Source organism: Calliopsis andreniformis, chromosome 7 (assembly GCF_051401765.1).
Source record: "Calliopsis andreniformis isolate RMS-2024a chromosome 7, iyCalAndr_principal, whole genome shotgun sequence".
Lineage (NCBI taxonomy): Eukaryota > Metazoa > Arthropoda > Insecta > Hymenoptera > Andrenidae > Calliopsis > Calliopsis andreniformis.
This window is the reverse complement of record NC_135068.1, coordinates 3,199,020-3,221,859: the sequence shown is the minus strand read 5'-3', so window position 1 is coordinate 3,221,859 and position 22,840 is coordinate 3,199,020. Positions and strand designations below refer to the sequence as shown.

The 22,840-nt window shown below is 31.3% G+C and overlaps 1 protein-coding gene across 2 annotated transcripts in view; it reads right to left on the bottom strand.

Annotated features, from left to right (window-relative positions):
• LOC143181892 (uncharacterized) overlaps positions 1 to 14,932 on the bottom strand; it is a 161,316-nt gene extending 146,384 nt beyond the window's left edge. The window contains exon 1 of one of the 2 annotated variants that reach the window (XM_076382569.1): positions 14,439 to 14,932. In XM_076382569.1, the coding sequence (XP_076238684.1) occupies positions 14,439 to 14,472 (34 nt within the window). In that variant the 5' untranslated portion in view covers positions 14,473 to 14,932. The remainder of the gene's footprint in view (positions 1 to 14,438) is intronic. The other variant, XM_076382570.1, reaches the window with a different exon arrangement.
• Positions 14,933 to 22,840: the final 7,908 nt, after the last annotated feature.

Below are 22,840 nucleotides of genomic sequence, written 5' to 3'. Positions count from 1 at the left end.
AAGAATTAGTTTCAACTCCTTGGAATGAATTGTGGCTGTGAAAATATTTCATATTATACATATACCTACATACGTATGCTCTGCATGTGTTTAAGTTTCATAATTTTCTGAATTTCCGAGTTGGACTTTCTTTATTATGTAGTCATATGTTCCAGTATACTTTGCAACCAATTATAACAGCTTTATGTTATCATTAGACAGAAAATCCTTATGCACTTATGGAAATTTTAAATGTTTGAAAAGTTACAGAATACATATATTATGCAAAAATATACAAAACATAAAAAGTAAAGTATAAATTGTACTTATTATTAGTATTTAAACACTAAAATGAATTTCTGTTTAGCTTTCATTTCTTCAGCTGTTTATGAAAATTTGCATTTGCATAAAAATCCACGGTCTAGTTATGATTAACGATGACATTCGCTTTCTATACATATGTAAATGTGTTCGATGATAGGTGTTAGAAACTTTAAAGAATAATTCTATGTGGTGAAGTAAGATGAAAATTAAGACTTCGTGAAAATTAAGACTAAGTGCCTGACTTTGGACTTATTCTACTGACTTCGTTGTGTCTGACCTAAATGATGTACACTCATGGTTGCCAGACTCGACCCTGTCCTACAATATAAAAAACAATGAAATCCAATATACAAATATTGGACTAAAAGTATAATAAAAATATAATATAAAGCTACATGACGTCATGATATCACATAGGCGTAGAGTCGAGTTTGGCAACCATGCATACACCGACAGTAGAACAAGTCCTAATCCCAAGACATAATTCACGCGAATTTTAGATGTTTCTGCAACAATTAATAACTCTGAAACTAAATGCAATTTCATTATTCTTAGTTTTCGTCTCATTTCGATATGTAGAATCATTTCTTAAAATGTCTGACACCTGTTGTCGAACATCTTCTATAAAGAGAACTTTTGCTTATGTTATATCTACATTACATTGTATTACAGTAACACAACAACATCACTGTTATATAATTCTCGGTTAAAGATAAAAGTGATTGTTAAAAAGTATTGAGTGCAAGTATCCACGAACTTTCAGCTCAACCTAGTAATGAAGAACGGTACTCTAGAACACGAAACTGTGAATCTAGACGTAGATACGAATGAGACCATAGTTCTAATTGGAATTCGAAGCATGTTATTCAAGGATGAATGCAGTTTTCCATACATATTTTATATCCATTGCGGTGTACGTTTTATAACACATTTGCGTCATATCTCGAAGTTATAGAACAATCTATCAGAATGATATAGATTAACAAATTATCAATCAATTTTTACACATCAATTTGATGGATATGTTATTACCAATTGTACCTGTCGTAAAAAGAACGATATCATTTTTGCAGTAATTATATTATTCGTCAAATTGTAAACATATATAAATATAAATTCCATATTTTCGATGACAATTCAGTATTTTGACTCGTTTTTGTTATATCCATTTTTTGTATTTATGCGCAATAGGATAATAATTTAAAAAAATTCGATATTCGACTGACAAACTAATTTTACAGTTCATAATTTCATTTTAAAAGTTGCGCTAAATGATTTCCTTTTTTTATGGTTAACGTGAGTGTGAAATAAATAATTTAAGTACAATATTGTCAAACATTTATTTTAATATTAAGTTGTTGCCTAATTTTTGTCCACCCTATATTTAAATTGTATGTTGAACATGCTGGAGCAGAATGAAAGTAAAATAACAGTATTTAAAAAATGTTAAAATCCTGAATTCTTAAAATATTACTAAGTTAATTTCATTCACAAGATAAAAACTTAAAAGTTCTAAAGTTTTATAGTTATGAAACATAGAACAGTAAATACAAAGAGACAGAATCGGAATCATTTAATGTCTTCTACTTCTATCTCACATTTCAATTATTTAAGAAACACGTTTTTTATGTATTAAGCTATTACCTGCAAACAATACTCCTTTTTCACAGAATTAATCAAAGTATCAACAGCAATTTGCACATTACCATATCCTCTATGTGTTGCAATAGTGACATAACCAAAAAATCGCGATTTCCCAGTAAGATAATATCATCATTCAGCGTAAGAATCATTCTTTGCAGGTACACTAATACCTAATTCACGAAGAGCAAAATTTGGAATTATGTCACTCTTGCAGCAAATGAGCGATATGTATGCATAGGAAGTAGTAATTCCTGTGACCTTACTTTGGACGTTGACAGCAGCGCTGCCAAGTATGACTTGCAGCAATTTCCTTCACTTGAGTTACACGGAACCTGGTATTTCAAATTCTATTTCCATCTGAAATTTCTTGAACTTGAAGAACATTTTGCCCCACTGCTCGAGTATTCCTTTAATTATTGTTTTAAGTATATTTAGTACAGACACATTTACGTGAAGAGAATGCGGTAGTCTGCTAATTCGTTCCAAACACGTGTTTCGATTCCTGAGTGATCACAGTCACAGTTTCAGTCAAGAACGCGGCATCGATTATACAATCGATTGTATTCCTCTCAGGGAGAAAGAGGAAAAAGGTTAATCGTAGAATACCAAAAGCTACGTGCCGCGAAACGGAGTTTCTAAACACGCGGCTTGGAAATTCTTAACCCTTTGAGCGCGGTGGATCAATTATTATACCTTAACTAAACGCTTATAGGCGTCAATAGGAAACAGAGGATTAAGTTTTTTAGTTATCAACTGGAACGTACTTGTGCACCACATTGGGGACACGTTTGCTGAATGAAAAGTAAAAATGAAATTGAATTGATAAGTTGAAGAAAAGTACAAGTCCAGAAACCACGTTCCGAGATATTTGGTCCCAACTGTTCATTTTGACGTATCTAGGCTCCAGAGCCAGAGAGTATTAAGTTCACTTGTTTTCTGTGTGACTTAATATACTTTGGTTCTAGGCTTTAGATATAATTTTGAGATTATTTGAAAATGGTTAATTTTGAACTTGAATTTGTACTGTTTTTTAACTCAACAATTCTAGTAGTGTGTAACTTTAAAACGGAGTGCTTCTTCAAATTTTATTTATTTGAAATAGCAGTAATTTCAAATAATGAATTATTTTGTTCCATTTATTTTAAATTATTATCCCTTTTATTTTAATTATTGCCTTTCCTTTATTTCCAATTTGTGTTTTCCTATTGCATTAAAATAATATTTTAAATAAGGTCGTATCGACTATACCCAGGTCTACATGAAGGAAATAACCAAAGTGGAATAATTTGATCTTGCATTGAGTGTGGTAAGGCGGTGTCAGGGTCTCACACCTTTCCCAAAGAATTTAATGCCTGTTACCTAATAGTAGTGCAACGAGATCTATCCCTAGCAGCTAGTATTACGATATTTCCAAGTAAAGACATCTCAAAAGGAATAATCGAAGAGAGTCTGGAAGACTTGAGGTGACTTTTTGGCTGCAAAGAATTTTGCTCTGGGTTAGGTCCCAATGTCATCCCAATTCTATCTCAAAAGAAATAATCGAAGAGGGTCCGATGTACTTAGCTTGACTTATGGCAGCGAGGAATTTTGCTCTGGGTTAGATCTAAATGAGGTGCATTACCCACAATTTGCTCCAAAGGAACTCAGTCCGAATTCAAATATACAATTGTATTTAAAAGTCCTCGTCACTTTTATAAAACCACTAATCTTCATCCCTGTTGTATTGATTTTGTAGATATAATTACGTTTCTCCAATGTCGTGTCAAGGCTTAATGACTAGTAGCAAATGTGCAAAGTATCCTACTTGCTCGGTAGAATTTGAAATGGAAATTACGAAAGTGCGTATTTGCGTGTTCTGCTGTACGAAATTAAAGTGGAAAGTAGCATAATTAGCGGTAAAACTATGGGTTAGATGTTCGAAAGAGTATAAGGTACAAGATATAAGTTATATTTCAAAATGTTTTCGACAAATTCTTTCATGAAATGACAAGGTGTGCAACTTAATAAAACCGATTTATGAAGAAAATGGAGATTAAGAGTTAACGATCTATGTTCCCCATTTACTAATTAGGATATTAGGAAGTTTCTCAGTATATATCAGTAATATCAACATGATAACTAAGATCAACGAATAAAACGATATTGATGTCAAACATTTTTTTGTCAATTTAGATACGTTCGAGGCTAACTAGCTTTCATTAGTCTTAAGACCATATTAAATATAGTAGATTCCATACTTTTATACTGTCTTCATAAGAAACTATACCATATTTTCGATACCAACACAAATTGATATTGCAATTGCAGGAATTATCCTAAAACAAAAGTTACAAAAATTTCAAGACCCTCGTAACGAAAATTAATATGTATTCAGTTCTCTTCATGAATATAGTCATGAATCGAAACTACAACTAGATTCATAAATATCAGGTCATCTTACAAGTACTCTCATATTTGAAGGTCGTTTTATCAGAAAACAAATTACTATCTTTACATTAACTATGTAACTGTGGCATTACATTACTGTTACTTCCGACTCGATTATTCTCCATCTTGCAATTACGTTTTTAGTAACTCTACAGTTTAGTGACTTTTCCAATTGGAAATCAAACTGGCGGTTTGATTTCAATTTTTATGTTAACAGTTATTATTATTAAGTATTATTATTAAATATTATTATTAGATTATTATTAAAACAAGATTACAAAATTATTATTAAGTATTATTATTAGATTGTTATTAAAACAAGAAATCAATAAGGGAAGCTCGAAGAATTAGTACTTATGCTTCTTATTATTTTATTTAAAATATTTCAAATTTTTAAATCTTCCGGTAATTGTATAGATGAGATCGTACCTCGTCGATTTCGATAACCTTGAAACGTCTTGTCAAGGTTAACATTTATAACATGTTTTCCCTATATAACCTTCATATAACCGCTTCTTCGACTTTAGTTTCCGAGATACTCACAAAAAATGTTGTTCTGTACGTGGTTAACATTGAATGGTGTTGATCTCTCTTGCAATTCCCATAATCCAAATGAAGTTTGGGAAGACTATCGAAGATTAGGGATATTGAGACAGTTAAATTCTATATATTATTATAATTTCGGCCATCAAAGGGATGTTTTACATTTCATTTTCGTATATCACAGCTCCACATTTCCTCACAGGTTATGTTAACCACGCATCCAACAGCCCACATCGACCACCCAGTGTTAACGACTTCATTTTATTTCAACATTGCCCAATACAGTATTTTTTTGGAACCCCCTCGATTAATTCTTTCGTTTAGTGATAAATAAAGCTTCAAGGACAAATAACCAAAACTGGCAAAAATTATTTAGACTGTAGAATTACCAATTTTTGTGTTCTCTCTGAGAATTCCTTTGTCGAAGAATTCTTACACTTTTAAACCGGGACATAAGTCGATAAACGACATTATTAGTGCGATGACCTAATGCTTCTAGCATTTTATTAGTGAAGTATGAAGAGACTGATTCGTTGTTTACTTGCAATCATACGATTTGCGCATGCAGCGTGCGAAAAGTATTTGCATACGAGATACGTATGTATCTCAAATACGCTGGAAAACTTAGGGGATCGTATAATCTGCAATTAGACCATTTAAGATGGATATTTAAAGGAAGGTGATCTTGAACAGTGTTAGCATAATACTGCATGAGGACAAAGTCAAATATTTTGAGGACTAACGAACCTTATTCTCGATATTTGCGAAATGTTACATTGCCAACTTCATATTTGACTCGAAATCCTCGAGACTGTTTAAGTCGAAAAATATTTACAATATTAAGTAGACACTGCAGTCATTTTTTATAATATAGTGATTTCTTCCATCTTTGTCATGTATTAAAACAGTAAATAATTTATTAAATTGAAAAAGTCCAAGTTCGTCATTTTTAAAATTCATAAAGCTTTTAGCATAAATTTGGCATGTTAATTGTTTCAAATGATATCTTTTCTATAAAAAACTATTAACCCCTATTTTAATACCCAAATGTGTCGACATCGTACAATATTCACTAATTGTCTGGTAATACAATTTTAAACTTAAAGTAGATATCAATAAGAAATATGCTAAATAACGATGACCTGATCAATTTTAAAGATTGTTTGTGGAAAAGATGATAAATTTTAAGTAAAAACATGTAAAAAGGTACATGTCCAGATAGCACACGACGTCTTGAAGACGTCCATTTTATGCTCATTTTATGCCTGAACGTCTTACGACATAATTTAGACGTCTTAAAAACATCCAAGAGCGTACATCTTAAAGACTTGCAAAGTTTACGTCTATAAAACGTCTTAAAGACACACTACATGGACGTCCTAAAGACTTACGTTTTTGGACGTCTTAAAAACGTCTAATTTTTGTCTGAACGTCTTATATACGTAATTTGGACGTCTTTAAAACGTCTTATAAATGTTTCTTAAGACGTCCTAAAGACCTACCAATTTGTAACATCGGATGTCTCAGAGACGTCTTTTGGACATTTTTAGGACTTTACTGGATGTTTTTAAGACGTTTTTAAGATGTCTCTGTGCTATTTGGGGCGAGTACTCAAATTCATATTGACACAACGATTAGATTTTTAGTACTGTGACAGAAACTTACACAACGTCGGAAATTATTTGTGCTACATAGAAGAATATTGAGTAACATTTATCTTCTAAGGGTAAAACAATGTTTAACATGCAATAGTCGATTTTATATCATTGGCAATTTCAGTAATTGATACCTTGAAAAATCTTATGAATCTGAATTTTTGTACTTATTGCACAGAAAAAAAGAAGTTACAAGTAAAAACAAAGTTATAAATTATTGACGAAAATCATAAATATTAAATGACTGGAGACATCTTTGCAAAATGACATCTTGTTGCAAGTGCCTTTGGATACGTACAAAATTCTTTACGAAGTATTTGCAGTAGGTATGCAAAGAAGTTTTAAGTAAACAAACCGTATTCACAAATGTAAAAATTTGTGTATTTAGATATGAGTTAGTAATAACATTGTAACTATCTTTTAAAAGACACTGAAAAATGACTAAAATTACAAAAAAAAGTTCTTGGGTATTTCCAACAATTTCAGTGAAAATCCATTGTACCATTTCACAAAATAGGATCTGCTGGATTTATGAAAATTGATAAGTGCCAAATTTATTAATTAAATAGTAATCTTGAATCTATAAATTTTGTATAGTTTTCTTTTGTTTGTAGAATTAGTTTTATTTAATAACTTTTTCCTAAATGAGAATCTTCTCTATAAAGACTGATGTTTACCGAAAACGAGGAATTTATGCTATAAATTAATTACTTTATGTCATAAAGAAAAAAAACGATTTTCCAAAGAATATTAATAAACGCATAGTGAACAAAAATATTTAATTTATAAGATATTTATTTATGTTAAGAAACGAACGTATCATTGTTCAATAAAAAAATAGATAAGACATGATTTTATTTAAGAATGAGAATCAAAGCGTTTTTGGATGGTAGACTTCGTAGAAAATTAATAAAGCCAAATACATTACATCATCAGATTACCATACTAGTATAGCATGTTTCTGTGTACACTTTGTGTTAGAAATTCGTTAGAATACATGTTAGACTAAGTGGACGCTAGCAACTTTGGTTAGACGCATATTTCTATAGTTATATGACAAAATCAAATTTTCATAAAGATCGACTTTGTACCTTCAGTAATATCTACAAGGTACATTTTGTATTTTCAGCAAAAGGGGATTTAACTAAAGGACCTTATCCCACCAAAAACTAGAATTAATAAAATGAAAGTCCACAATACAGAACTGATCTACAGAATTTTAAAGGTCAATATCTCGAAAATAAAAATATATAATTCATACTGTTTTGTATTTTAAGCATTTTAGTTGCCTGAAATCGGTCAGGTTGATTCTTACAGGATTGTGTACACTTACAACTTCTCAATTACAATTCTTAACAATTCTCTCATAATAAACCATGTCTTTTCCTCTTAAGAAACCAATAGATTGCGAAGCTAAAGTTTCTAGTATTTGCCTAGCCTCGAAAATTTTCCTAGGATATTCGTTCTTCGATAGTTCTTGGGTAAATGAAATGGAGTTCATCGCAATCTTCTTACGCGAAGGCATCAATTTTCCCATTCCGTGACCGAATTGTGTAACAACAATATCCTTATCCTGTAGGCGATATAACGTAGGATTGAAAATTCCTATATCCGTGAATTACCACCGAGCAGAAACTTCGCGACTGCATAACTTGGAGTCGCTAGCCATCACCAGGCATACAGCCTTAAAGGCTTTGGGGACACTGTGAGAGTCATCTTTCACTCGAAGTCCCTACCATGAAGCCATCTCTGAACAGCGAAATGCAAGGATTAATTCTGTCATGCCACTCCCAAGAAACTTGTACATGAAGTTTCTTATTGCTACTCAGGACATAGCATGAATATAAATAATACTCTCTTTGAAGTATAGTGGGACAAAGAGTGCTCAATATTTTTGGTAGCTATATGGGGATTGCAATATACCTCACTGATTTCGATTTCTTTAAATAAAATTTCTGGAGTCCTTTTTGTTTTACAATCCTGTGCTCCAAGAAGCTAATATAATGTCAAGAAAATATAGATGTCAGTAATGACATCTATACCTATGTCATTTTTAAAATTAATTATTTTGTGAATATTAATGTGAAGATATGAAAAAAAGACTCAATAAGAGTTATAATAACACCAGAGGCATCTCGTTCTTCATAATCTGCCTAATGAAGTATATTATTTGAATGACTATTTTTAAGTAACCTTATTCGAGCAATGTTCAAGTTCAGTTCAAGCCAGTTAGAAAATGATCAAATACGTGAAAATAGATCGTAGAAACCAAGGAAATTATACGATTGCTCAATTATTAATAGCAAGTCGCTTATTCGTTCGTCGAATGTGTGTCGAAGAAGGACATGTTGCTTGCGGGACGACAGAGCTAACTGAATTATTCATATAGAGCGTATGCACTGATATAACGAAAGAACCGCGAGGAATTAAAAAACGATCATATTTTCGTAGATATGGCGTGCTGCACGCAAAAATCGGCATACGTATCAGTGTTACATCACGCAATCAGAGCGCATGGCTCGTCCGCTAGCGTCTTCGACATCTTGCGTCGTAACCTCAATGTCCTAGTCAGTTGCTAACTAAATCCTAGGTTTTTCATCCAAGGGAGACACAAAAATGTCTAATGTAAAAAATCTGGATCTTTCAGACATATAAAAATTGAATTTGTACTGTGTCCTTCCATTTCCGTATCCTGGGTCACAAAAAGTTAATAAACTAGACTGAAGAATAAGTGATACACGGATAATATATTTTCCAAATTGCTTTTTAAATATATATATATATATATATATAATTCAATATATATATATATATAATTCAATTTTTATATATATAATTCAATTTTTATATATATATATATATAGTTTATTAACTTTTTGTGACCCAGGATACGGAAATGGAAGGACACAGTACAAATTCAATTTTTTCAGTGTAATAATGTGTGAACAGCAACATATGATAACAAGCTATGAAAATGTAGTTTCAGTCTGAAGTTACTGGGCCACAAAGGGTTAAAATATAAATCCAACATTGATAAATCTATAGTAGGTAAGCAAAATGAACTATTAGCTTCTTCAACTTCATCAAAAACTAAAGCAATATTGTATGTGAAGCCCCCTTATACAATATAAATTTTGGGTAAAGAAGAATTCCCATTACCACCATAAGTACTCTAAATATCTAATTACTGTAAGTGGATTTCTCAAAGGATCAACCTTCATTCCTTGTTGAGCATTATTTTGTTGCTATTAGTTCTATTTTAAAGGTTTCGATCTCGACATGGAAATTGTTCGGAGTATCCTAATCTCAAGTGCCTGCAAAGTAGAAAAGAATATACAGCTGATCTATGTTTTATGGATTTATTGTACAGCGAGCCTAAATCCTAAGTGTCGATCGCTAAGCGATTTTTGGAACTGTATCCTTTTCTTTTACTCGATACGAGGAATTGCCGCAGAAAAATAAACACTATCATACCGTTCAATTTTTCCCTCAACCCAATTGCGCGATTCTGCATAGCTAGTGTTTTCAAATCGCAGCCCGTGAAAAATCCATGAATTAGTAATTAAAACCGCAAAATAAGACAAATATTTTAAACACCAGATAAGACTCTAAAGTTTATGAGATATTTGATAATTTCATGAAATAAGTAGTTAGAAACATTGTCAAACTCTTTGAATCTTTGCATCTTCTAGGATCTAAACGTAACTAAAATCATCTAGATCTAGATGTAAGACAAAATTGACAACACTGGCCCTATCAGTCTACACTCCTCACTTCCTGGACAGAAGAAGAGTCTTATCTGAACACCTAGCGCATATTGTATTTGCATGATTCATAGACAAGATTAGGTAGAAAAGCAATTGAGCACCGGAAACGTAGAGGCATCATAAGATCGCTCTATCTCGTTTTGCACTAGACTTCCAGAGACGCAATTTTATTTCTCGTTTCGCAAGACGTCGCGTCGCTATAAGCAACTTCTTGGTTAGCACCTGCTAGCGCGGGACGCGAAGAAACGGTGTTAAACGATTTAACCCTTGGTCAAATAACGGGCTGCACAAAAGCATGATAAATTTATTTTATTGATATTGGACTGGTGCATGTATGCAAAATGCTGTTTCTCTGGAAACTTTTACTATGCATTTAAATTTAGTCGAAGTGATAATTATACAACTGACAGTACTGCATGTAATCATCTTCGAACAAGACGCTTAACATAATTACGATGGAACTTCACGTGCAGGTAAGTTCGTTTGATCGTGTAATATAAACTATGGAGAAGCAGAGATTGACTTTAACAAATGTGTTATTTAAATACTGATGAAATTTATAATATATAGTGTGAGCTTATAAGAACTGGAAATTATGTTCCATTTATCTGTTTTTTGTTATTACACCTAGAATGACATTGGAAGCCTAATTAACAACAAAAAGTACTCATAAAAAATGCTCAACAAAATTATTCGACCATAAAGAAGTTAAAATAGTTCACTATCTTCTGGTTATATTAGAAAACGCTATAAGGAAAATACGCTTGGGTCTTTTTTACATAGTAGATACGCACTATATAAAAAAATGCAACTTGCAACTGGCAGATTAATTTTTGTACTATTTTATTTAGCGATATTTTTTTTAGACAGTATAAATCGTGTAAATTAGTGCCATGTAAAAAGAGATCTAAATATGTGTCACATTCGAGAGGACTCATTAGAGAGATACAAGTAGATTTTTTATATCTCATATTTTCTGAGATACCAAGATGACTTTGTAAATTTTTTCAAATGCAATATATCTAGTGCTCTATTATAGGTAATAGGAAAATGAATCCAACAACCGCTCATTAACTAACCTTGAGTTAACACCGGACCCCAAATCAGACGAAATATTAAGTATAATTGTATCACTTCCTACTATTATTTCAATCATGAGTAATTTTAGATAATAGTTCTCATTGATTCACCTTGTATAGGTACAATATAGGTATGGGGATCGTACAGCGTTATAGTATTCATTGCGTATCGTTGTTTAAGTGTTAGAAAAAAAAATTGAAAAGTTGAACGATTTTTTGCAAAAAGTTCGAATATTTCTATAAAAATAAAACTTGCTCCTTTTTACTTTTTTCTATGAAAGTTTAAAAGATTATGTACCATAATTTAAGAATTTTTTTATTTTTAGCATGTATGTACTATATTATAATATTGCTATTATTGTAAAAGTGATATTTTCCTTGTTCGTTTTATGTTTATTTTAAATACACAGCTTAGGAGTTAAATTCATGTTACTGTTGACATACTCGTACTGATAAGACACTTTGTGTAATAATTAATGAAATTTTACTATCTAATTGCACGAATAATTAAGATATTTGCGAGTTTCTTTTTTACATAAGCTTAAACTTGGAAGTGCTGAAAAAGCGACTGGAACTATAAATTTAGTGTTTAGAGAAGGTTACATGTTTAAATATCAAAACAGTTTAATTTTGATTTGTAAAACTGAAGTGGTGATCTTTCAACACAAAATGAAGAAAAGAATGGTATTTCCATCAATCAAATTTAGTACTTCGCCAAAATAATCTTTTTCCATAATTTATTATTTATTATTCAGTCCAAACAGGAAAATTAAACTTAAAAGTAAATTATTCGATATAAGCGATCTTTCATGAATAAAAATAACTTCGAAACTGATTGTACAAAAATATAACATTTTTTAAGATTGTTCCTGTTTACTTGATTTTGTACTTACAAATTCTTGCGTTATCAGGTTATCGCATGTGTGGATTATTTTGGACTAATAAATGGCTTAAAAAATGAAGCAAGTGTAAAAGCAATACTTGAAAATACTTTTAGTTCTCTTGAATTTAATATTTTCCACAAATTTTAAATAAAATTATTAGATCAGCTCATAAATAATTGATAACTTTATGCACTTTTCTTGTTTTAGAAAAATTCCTGTTTTATCCTAACTATAACATAAAATACTCCACTACCATTAAATTCTTTACTAATTAATGGTTAAATAAAATGCATGAAATTTTGTGAAAATTATTTTGGTAAAATCTACAGGCAATATTTCGAAGAAATTGTGTACACTAAATATTAAGGATAATATTTCATATGCATCAATCTAAAACCACGAAAAGCTAAGGAATTTGATATACTCACGTAACATTTCTGATATAAGATTGTCAAAGTCCAAAATTAATTTTAAAATCAAACTGACCTTACCCAACGCATACGAATTAAAACGTCATTCACAAACATCGAACAGCAACGTAGGAATGAATGAACGTGCCTTCAGGTAAGTTCTTCTGAGGCACTATCGCCGCGGTCATGCAAATAGAGCATGGCTCTTAATTAAATCATCTTGTTGATACTTAATTGTGTCACATGTGTCTGAAGACAGGTTCCTACCGCAATGTTTTGTGCCTCGTTGAGCAATAATTCTTTATGCATTTCAGATAATTCTATATCTTAACAAGCACATTAGAGGAATTTCATGAATGTATTAGAACACAAGAAAGTAAAACTCAATAATCAAGTCATTAATTCCACTGTCATTATTATCATCATCGACTGAGGCGAGATGTTTTGTTAGCGCTAGAATTACTAAAGCTGTCAGAATGACAGGTACGATTACGATACAAAGTACGTCACAGTAAATGTAAGATTTATTCATGAATAATATTTGCTCCAAATGTGCACTTTTTATAAAACCTGTCATTTTGATATTCTAGAAGAAATGAATATACGTCAATTGTTCGTAGTTATAGTGTCTAAGAATTTGAAAATACGGTGATTATCCATAAAAAGTTCGAAATTGCAGAAACAACTATAATTTGGATCTTAGTTGAGAAGTTAGTACTTGCTTTTATTGGAAGATTTGCTAGCTCGGAAACTTAGAAATTAAGTCCTCAATTGTCACTTAGAGTAGGCTGAATTGAAACGACTTTGTTTCTGCAGAAAGATATTTTCGAAGCTTCTGTTTATAATGGTTCTAGCAGTGCCATTTGTTATTCATTTCAATTATTTAAAATAGTCAAAATCACTGTTAATAATTAGAAGGAAAAAATATACTTTTACCCAAAAGTTGTCCTTTTTCAATAAGTCAATTAAGTAACTTTCTTAAAAGATACACTAAAACTCTAATTCTTTTTTAAATTATCATATCCTAACAGCACCACTGTAAATTGGCAACTACACTACATTTTTTTCAAAATTTATAATTGTACAAATTTTGTTCGCAATAGTGCCATAATCTTCAAACTATATTCCAAAATCCTTTCAATTTAATATAACCGATATTTCCTTAAACAGCAACTTCTCAAAAATTGAACTAGGTCTAAATAACCCAAAATGACAACCGTGTATCATAAAATAGTCGTGGTAACCGAGGAATAACCCTCAACTATTGACACGGAGTCTGATAGTCTCTATGTGATATATTTTTATTATTCCTCTCATTTAAATGCCAAAGGACTTTATAATGAAACTTGGAAATATATGTCAAACTCATTTCCACATTCCAATTAGCACCATATCAATTTTAAAAACATTTAATCTCAATAGATTTCGTATCGTAAAATTGTTGTGTCCATAGTTAAGGGTTAATTATCATTTTGTGCCATATTTCTGGCATTATTTAATCCTCGAACAGGCATTGAAATATTCACTCGAACGAGAGATACCATCACAGAGTTCCAACTGGGAACTCTGAAAGAGAATGGTGCACATTTAGTACGGTCACGCGACGCTGTCCTTCAAAGGTCAGCCGCGAGTTACAAAAGCCAAATAAACGAGAAAGCACTTTCCTCCCTGTATGCGATCCACGTTCAATTATCCCATGCCATACATCAAATCATGGTGTACCTACCGACTTCGGCATGCTGCACAGAGAATTCCAACATAGTAGGCTGCAATTGGCAGAACGTAGCTGGGCTATCGTGTGTCAGCGCGAGGGGACACCAGGCTCGCGCGGCAGGGACACATAGATGCACCGAAACAACAATAATATTCACCAGAAACGACGGACAACTTTCAAATACACCACAACCGTGTGCCGCGAGTAAGATGGCGATAAGCTGACAACCATCAGATCCTGGGGCACATTTGCTCGATGAATTTTCATCGATGGTAGGCCCCGATCTCCAGAACCTCGACTCGGCCGACACCAATATCTCTCACGATAGAAAGCTCGAGCACGTACTGAGCCGCACAGATGGAACTATCCCGGACACTATCACGCGAGTGTGAAACGTTTACGCGTGAAAAGTAACCGCGCGAGGTAATCGTAAAGGCCTCCGCGACAATCAGGAGGGGAGAGAGAAAGACGGACTTTTCACCTTCGACGGACTTCGCTGGACTGACTGAACCGAGAACACTCCCGTTCCCGTTTCCGTTCCCGTTCCCTCTCCACTAATTTTCCCCTCCTCCTCTGTCCGTTCCTCCTCCACTTTCGTCTTTTCTCATTTACACGTCGCGTTTTTCCTTCCCGAGGGATCACCTACGGCGGGACACGGATGGAAATCGCCAGAGCGCACCTGTTGCTCGGTGGAAACAGGTATTGGTCCCGCCACGGCGCAGCGTTCGCAGAGGAGCGGACGACAGCCTCTGGTAGCTTATATGGAGTCTGTCACGCGCTGAGACGAGCACTGTTTTCGATTAGATCCTTATCGGACGGAACGTGGTAACACAATGAGACAGCACGTGTTTATCGTCGAGGTATGCGCGGGGCAGAAGCGGCGCCCGTTCAAAAATTTTAGAAAGCAGACCAACGCGGCTGCCTAGAAAGTGCTGGACTCGGATGAATAGATGTGTCCAAAGGCTGCTTGCGAGAGTGGACTTGACGAATGCGTTGGGGACTGGAAAATTCGAGCGGTTGAAGGGCAAGGGGACTCTGCGAAGTATGCACCAATTGTTGTGTTCAGTTTTCTTTTTTTAGATACAGGGGAGGCGAATAAAACACTTTCGCGAAGTAGGAAGTAGGACTCTGCCTCGTTTTTAAGGAATTAATTAGGGAAAATGGGAAAACTTTTATGAATGGAAGTTGACTGTAGAAATGCTAGGCTTCTGGCTGAAACAGCATATCTTGCATATTTTCAGTAATTAATATCTCTGAAAGGAGGCAGACTTGCTGTTTCCTGCTTTGTGAAAGTGTTTTGTTTGTCTGCTTCTACATCTGTAAAAGTGTTGAATAAAGAACTCAGTATACATTTCGTGGAGTCTCCTTGTGAGTAAACAGTGTATGTGCATCTATTAATTTGTCTTATTAATTGGTTGCGTTTGTTGACACAACTTGGCTTGAGTGTGATAGGGTTTTTTACACTAAATTACCAGAGGGGTCAAAATGATCAGAAAACTTATTTTTTGTGAACATTTTACTCCTTGAAAATGTTATATTGTTTCTTCGTTAATGCTGAATAAAAGCAAGGAAATGTATAAACAAACATTATTTCTGTGATTTATGAACTTTTTCAGAAAACTGCAATTTTGGTAATTTGATAAAAATTGACATATATTTGGTATCGGTGGTTCAAGTATTAAGTTTAAATAGGCTGATAATTCAGATATGGCAACTTTGTTGTTCTGACAACAATGAAAGGCCTTATGAAATTATCTTTTGACGTTTAAAGAATAGAATTTTATTTCACATAAAATGTGATCGTACAGACAAACAATAGAAGTCAGATATAAATGTGTATGCTTTAACACTTTGAGCGCCATATTAAATTCACTAAAAATTCTATCTCATGATCCCAACGTTAAAAAAAATTGTTTCCAATTCACTTCAACATTCATTTTACAATTATTTTCTTCTTCTAATAGCTGTCGCTATAATCTTTCATTAGTATTATTCATGATCATGTAAGTTAATATTATTTATTGTCATGTAAAAATTGTCGCCCACGTAAAATGTTATAATGTTAATTAAGGTTCAAAGAAGTTTTATCAAAAGATATTTGTATTTATAGTAAAAGAAAAGTAAATGAGAACTTTGCCCTTTCAAATTAAGGATGTTATAAGCTACAAGTTCATAAGAGACATATCTTAATATTAGCCAATAATTCGAAAACGAAAGTTATAGGTACGTGACTCATGCCATTTAGCTTTGTGAGATTTATCATTATAATCATATTAAAATGTCTTCAACTTTATCATCCTTGATTACTACAGAAAGTAAAATTTATTTCCATTATAATGTGTATAAATATTATATAATATTCATTCTTGAAAATCCAGTTCTAAAAGTGGGCGTTCTAAAGATCGTTTCAAAATTGGATTCTTCAATTCTTGAATTAAAATTGACAAATGCATTTACCTTTACATATAATTTCTTCTATTACTATAGTAAGAATAATGAAAAGTTTGTTGTTTGTAGACTGTATATTTTTGTGTATTTATGCGAAATTTCAACATGCAAAAAGTTAAAGAATCCATACAATATACAAAAAATCGAAAGTTGAATATATTTTAGTATTTAGAAGACGAAACAAATTTTTAATCAGACACCAATTTCCTAATTTTATTTATGAAAATAGGAATTTGTATAAACATTCGCAGTCTAATGATTTATTAGTTTACTATATGTGCATAAAGTCGTAAAGAGGAACTAGTTTCAAAGTGTACAGAAAGTTATTTTTTCGCAATGTCAATGTCACATCGCATTAATTTTTGAGGAGGGACTAATAACTCATTCACGATAAGTGAATCCACTTTGGTAGCTGCAACTTGATTCAAAAGATGTTTTTTCTCGTCAGTGATCATGTAAACATCCGCATTTTAACCGTTGTAGACAAGTAGTAAAAATAATCTTGTCAATATATTACAAAATTACAGTGTTGACAAAACAAAGCTTAAAAGATAACGATAAGCCATAACAGAAATATGAACCATAATGTTATGAGGAGGACCTATATCCCATTCATTGTGATATGGTACTATACGACATCGTACATGTGTTTAAAAAATGGATACAACTCAAATTTCAGGGAAAGCAAGAAGCAATGTTGCTAATTAATTAATTAACAAGTTGCTAATTAAGTAAATAATATTGAGATAAAGTGTAGTTTTATCTACTGAAAATTACCTTGCTTAAATAATTCGTTTGCAAAATAGTTACGTGTTATTTAGAGTAGATGGTTTTCTTGTCATTTAAATAATTTGCAATTTTTGTTTCAAAAGTTTTTTATACACTTGTTTCTACAATTTTGTAATTTAATTAATAACACTTTTATAATGAATAGAGGCATGTTTACCCAACTGATTCATAATTATAATTCATAATTATAACTTAATATAATGAGTCAAATACACATTAAATCAAATAGTCATTGTGTATAAATATAAATAATGGTATAATAGAAATCGGCAATAGAATTGAACTAATTCAGAACCTTTGTAAGGAGGTTCCCTTTCCCAATTTTATAGATGCCTTCTTGACGAAGCCATGCATCACATCTTTAATAAGAATACAAAAATATTATCAGATGTATAGGCTATATCTTTAACCATACTTAACCATAAGAATTTTCTCCTATTTTCCTTCTACTTTTTATTCATGTATAGTTCTGAACCTTTATTGCATTATACTACATGCATACCATGTCAACATTTTCATGTACTTGCAATGTTAATATGTACAGCAACGTGTATATTCCTAATAATTCCGTAAAAAATTCAGAGCGTAAATAAAAAAAAAAAGAGAAAATAGAAAACCCTGCTCGGCACACAATATTTTACGACTTCTACACAGTATTATTAAATATGTACATTTAGTATTAAAAAATTCTCAAATATTGTTCAGTATACATACATGTATCTAAATCCTTTAATCAATAATATTTCAATAAAATATATATGCGTCTCTCAAGAATAATTTAAAAGAAACAAACTTTTTCCCAACCTCCAAAGTGTTACATTTTCTCAAAAAATAAAGTACCTATAAAGTTTCGAATAAACAAGTGCAAAAATGATGAAGAATTGAAGCTTGATACCACGCGAGGTGTGTTGTATTTTCTAATATGAAAAGAAGTCGTGTGGCTGAAATGATCTCGTTTCGTTTTTAGCGTTCCAGTTAGCTATGTAGGTTCACCTTGCATATTCTGGAATAAAATTGAAATTCGTCGGTATGCAAATGTACGATCCGACCGCTCGAGGAATGGCAATTAAGTGTGATACAGATAAATGCAGTTGCAAAACACGGAAAGCTTAAGACTATTTACGCTGAAAGGAGTTTACCGATGACCGTTAACCTCGATGGTTTCCGGATTACTGACAACATTCAGACGTTCTCCACTATGCGTTTAGCTACTACAAGATAAGAACACCGTTACGATTAGACAAACTATGCATTTAATTTCTTTGCTTTTAAAGGTTAGAATCTTCATTTCAAAAAATTCATCACATTATGTTTCTAACGTTATGGTTTTTCGTTAATGATAATCTTTCCTTTCATGAGAAATTTTAATTCTTAGCGATTTAATACAATTTTTCGAATTAGACAAATAGATAACAATTATTTTAACGAATAAAGGTTGTAACTGAACGTACTTAAGCACTTCTTTTATTTTTATCGGTTAAATAGTATTGGTTAATTTCGATAATAGTAACAATTTGATCTACAGTTATGTATTACTGTTTAGTATTTAAGAATGTGCTTAAATTAATATTCAAAAGGATACAGTTACTTATAAATATAAAAGTAACTAATTTTTGTTTATATAACTTCAGTGTGATTCATTATTAGAGTTAAATTAATTATTCAATGGAAAACTATAGCAAGGTTTGTTGCTGAGGATGAGTTTATGTAGTGTAAAAAGCTCGCCTTTGATTGAAGATAAGATTAAAAGAAAATGAAACTGATTTCGAAGCAGAAAGTAAATGACGGATACAGTGACGAGCTTGTAGCGAGTAAGTATTTTAGAATATGATAAATATTTACATGTATATTTTATGTAATGAATATCTAACAAAGTCTCTGGTGATAAAAGAACATTACAAAAATCTATTTCGAAAGGTAGAAGTTAGTGAATTACTTTAATTAGAACATGCGTTACATGTCCTCATGTATGGGTTTGTGTGTATCTATTGACGTATAAATTCACTACATGACGTATCGATTCACGTCTACCTAATGATTTTTAGACTCCATGTAAAAGAAACCTTGTATCTCTTTTAAAAGTAGAGGACGTATCATTTGATAATTCTCTCTAGATCGGACAGATAACATTACTGTTCTCTTCTATGTACGTGTATACATACAATTAATTAATGATTAATGACCTATACGTTGTAAAAAGTACTATAAAATTAATTACTTTTAAGATAAAATATATTTGATAAGATGTGTTAACATAAAAGACTTCACAGAATTAATAAATATATCATATCTCTGAAATCATTATCTAGCATACTTTTTACTAAAATAATTACTTATTGTTTTAATTAATATTAATTATTATTATTTATTATTTTACTTATTAATAACCAGTTAAAATACATATAAATTTACAATTTATACGTAATAAACATTATTTGAATAAATAATTGATAAATATTTAAATTTCGAAAAATTGGTTAATGAATTCAACAAATCTTGAAAGAAAATCTCCTTTAGATAGACAGCTACAATTATATTTACATATAAGAATTTAAATTATCTTAATCAAAAAAAAAACAGTTGCAATTGATATATCAGTAGCCGGTATTTAACATTATGTAATAAGTAATAACACATTGATAGCTGTAATTTTACGATTTCATGTTGCCTAGCAAAGATAACATTTACCATTCAATTTCGAGGATTTATACAGAAGCTAGTTCTGTCGGAACCTTTGCTGTTCATGCCTTGAATTTTCAAATGTTGTAGATGTACAGGTTATGTTACCGGTTCTTTGAAAATACGTACGCGTTTCCATTACTTTCCAACTGTTATTAGTAGACTGCAGACTTCTATGCAATTACATATTTTGATAAACGCAGTTGAAGAAGTGGAAGCCGCATAAAACTTTATTTTCCGAATATTATCATTTGCACTTTATTTTTCATATTTTCCTTTTCTCTTTTTAATATTATATGCATTCTTTAATTGTTTAGACGTTTAACATTTCTATAAATGCATACAAATTCGTAGTCTAGTTACTAGAAACGGGAAGAAGGGAAAACTAAAGAGCAGTAAAAACGCGGCAATTTTAAAATATCATAAATATTATGACAAGCAATTAATTTCTGCTTTAGTAGTTTGTTATTTTTGTTAATTTGTGATACTTTTTAGACACAGATACGCTCTAACAATTGAGATCACAGAAAGGAGTTTCACCACTGTCTAACAGTAAGTTCTTCGAGGTCTGACTACGTACGAATATTCCCCTTATTTTCGTATATCCCTCCAATGTCTAGAACTATAGAACAGTTCATGCTACTTGCCTATAATTCAAAGTCAATTTTTTCAAAAGCGGAGTGTAATATCCAAAAATTATATTTTATATTTTCGACTTTTTTCAAGTAAACCAACTACTTCTATGTCTGCACCATAGATATACATATAGGTATTTAAAATCGTATACTAATAAGTACCTTGTATTATACGAAATAAGTATTCAGAAGCAAACCAAAAATCGCAAATAACAGTTCAATAAGAAGAAGAATTATTGTCGTTAATTTTTTGCAAATTTACTCTAATATTATATCTATAGTTAAACATAGTTACATGGTATACATTTATTAGTGGTAGGTGGATTCTTTTCAAAAATAAAATAATGAGTAATGAACAAAATGAAGAACAGGTAAGAATGAAAGAAGTGAAGTTGAGGAAAGAAAAAGAAAACAAGTATACAATAATTTATATTAGGAAGAGAGAAAGCGAAAAATGAGTTTTAATAGCTTAAAGATGAAAATCTTAAAAAATGTTAACAATACTTAGAACTTTTTATTTTCATTATTGCATGAATAAATATTCATGTATAATACTTATAAAGTATTTAATCTTATAATCGAACCAAGTGGTTGATGATACAACTATCATGTATAAATACAAATACGTTGCTAATCGATATAAAATACACATTACATGTTTTAAGTACAAGATTATATTATAAACATTCCAATCATCAGAAATAATTTCAAAAATTGAGCAAATGATGAAACAGACAACAATTTTTAACAATTACATTTTTAGTTAGAGATTTACGAAATACATTAAGTGTTATCTATATTTTAGTTACACTCCAAATGCGTAAAATTAAATGAAAAAATATTTAATGTCAAAATGACCTTGGTTACATAGCAAACAGAAGTATTTTATCTTTATTCTCTTTTTGAATTGCCACAAAAGCAATAAATCTACGTTCACAATACAGGTATATTGTTCAAACGTGTTTATACAGCTTTGAATGAAAATGCAATATATTATTTAAATCCATATGATAAAGTTGTACGGGAGTTTATCTTCATTTCTTAATATGGACTTAATAAAGAACTGTGTTTATAGGGGTTACGAAAGATTGAAAGAGACATTATAATATTATAAGGAAACTGTCAGAAGCCAACCTTTTCAATTTTTATTTAATTACGTAAAATATCTTCTAATACTCTAATACACTAATATACAACTATTTTTAATTTTAAACAATAAATTCTTCGATAAATTTTTATGAATTTGTGTTAATAACCAAATAGGTAATATTCTTTTCTGTCATATGTGACGGTGTACAGTCTTTATTCGCTACAGTCTCATAAGTGGTAGCCAGTAGTAAGTTTACTGCATGTAATACACAAACTTTTGAGGTTAGTTTATGCATTGATAATTCAACCTGTTGTATGAAATTGGAAGAAAATGAAATTTTAAATTCTAAAAAATGGTAGAAATATCAATGAGCTTATAGCGAGAAAATACATTTTTATCTGTATATTCATTGTTTTGTTCTCGATTATCTGAACCCTGATCAATTATTGAAACATGAATTAACGAATTTGCTTAAGTATCTGAACTTCAATTGACGGTGCACTCGATTATCGAAACAGTATTTCCAAGAGTTATATAAAAGAAATATGTATTTATGTTCAATGTTTTCATTTCGGTGGTGCATTTGTTTAATATTAATTATAATAAACGGTTTTCTTGCATATAAAAACATCATCCGAACTAGCCGTGTCAAGTTTTGGTTCAGATAATCGAGGTTCTATTATAGTATGTTCAACTATAGTATATCACAACTTAAAAGTTGTGAGAAAATATGGCTGTGTCAACATAGGTACTGCAAATTTCTACTTTCCTTG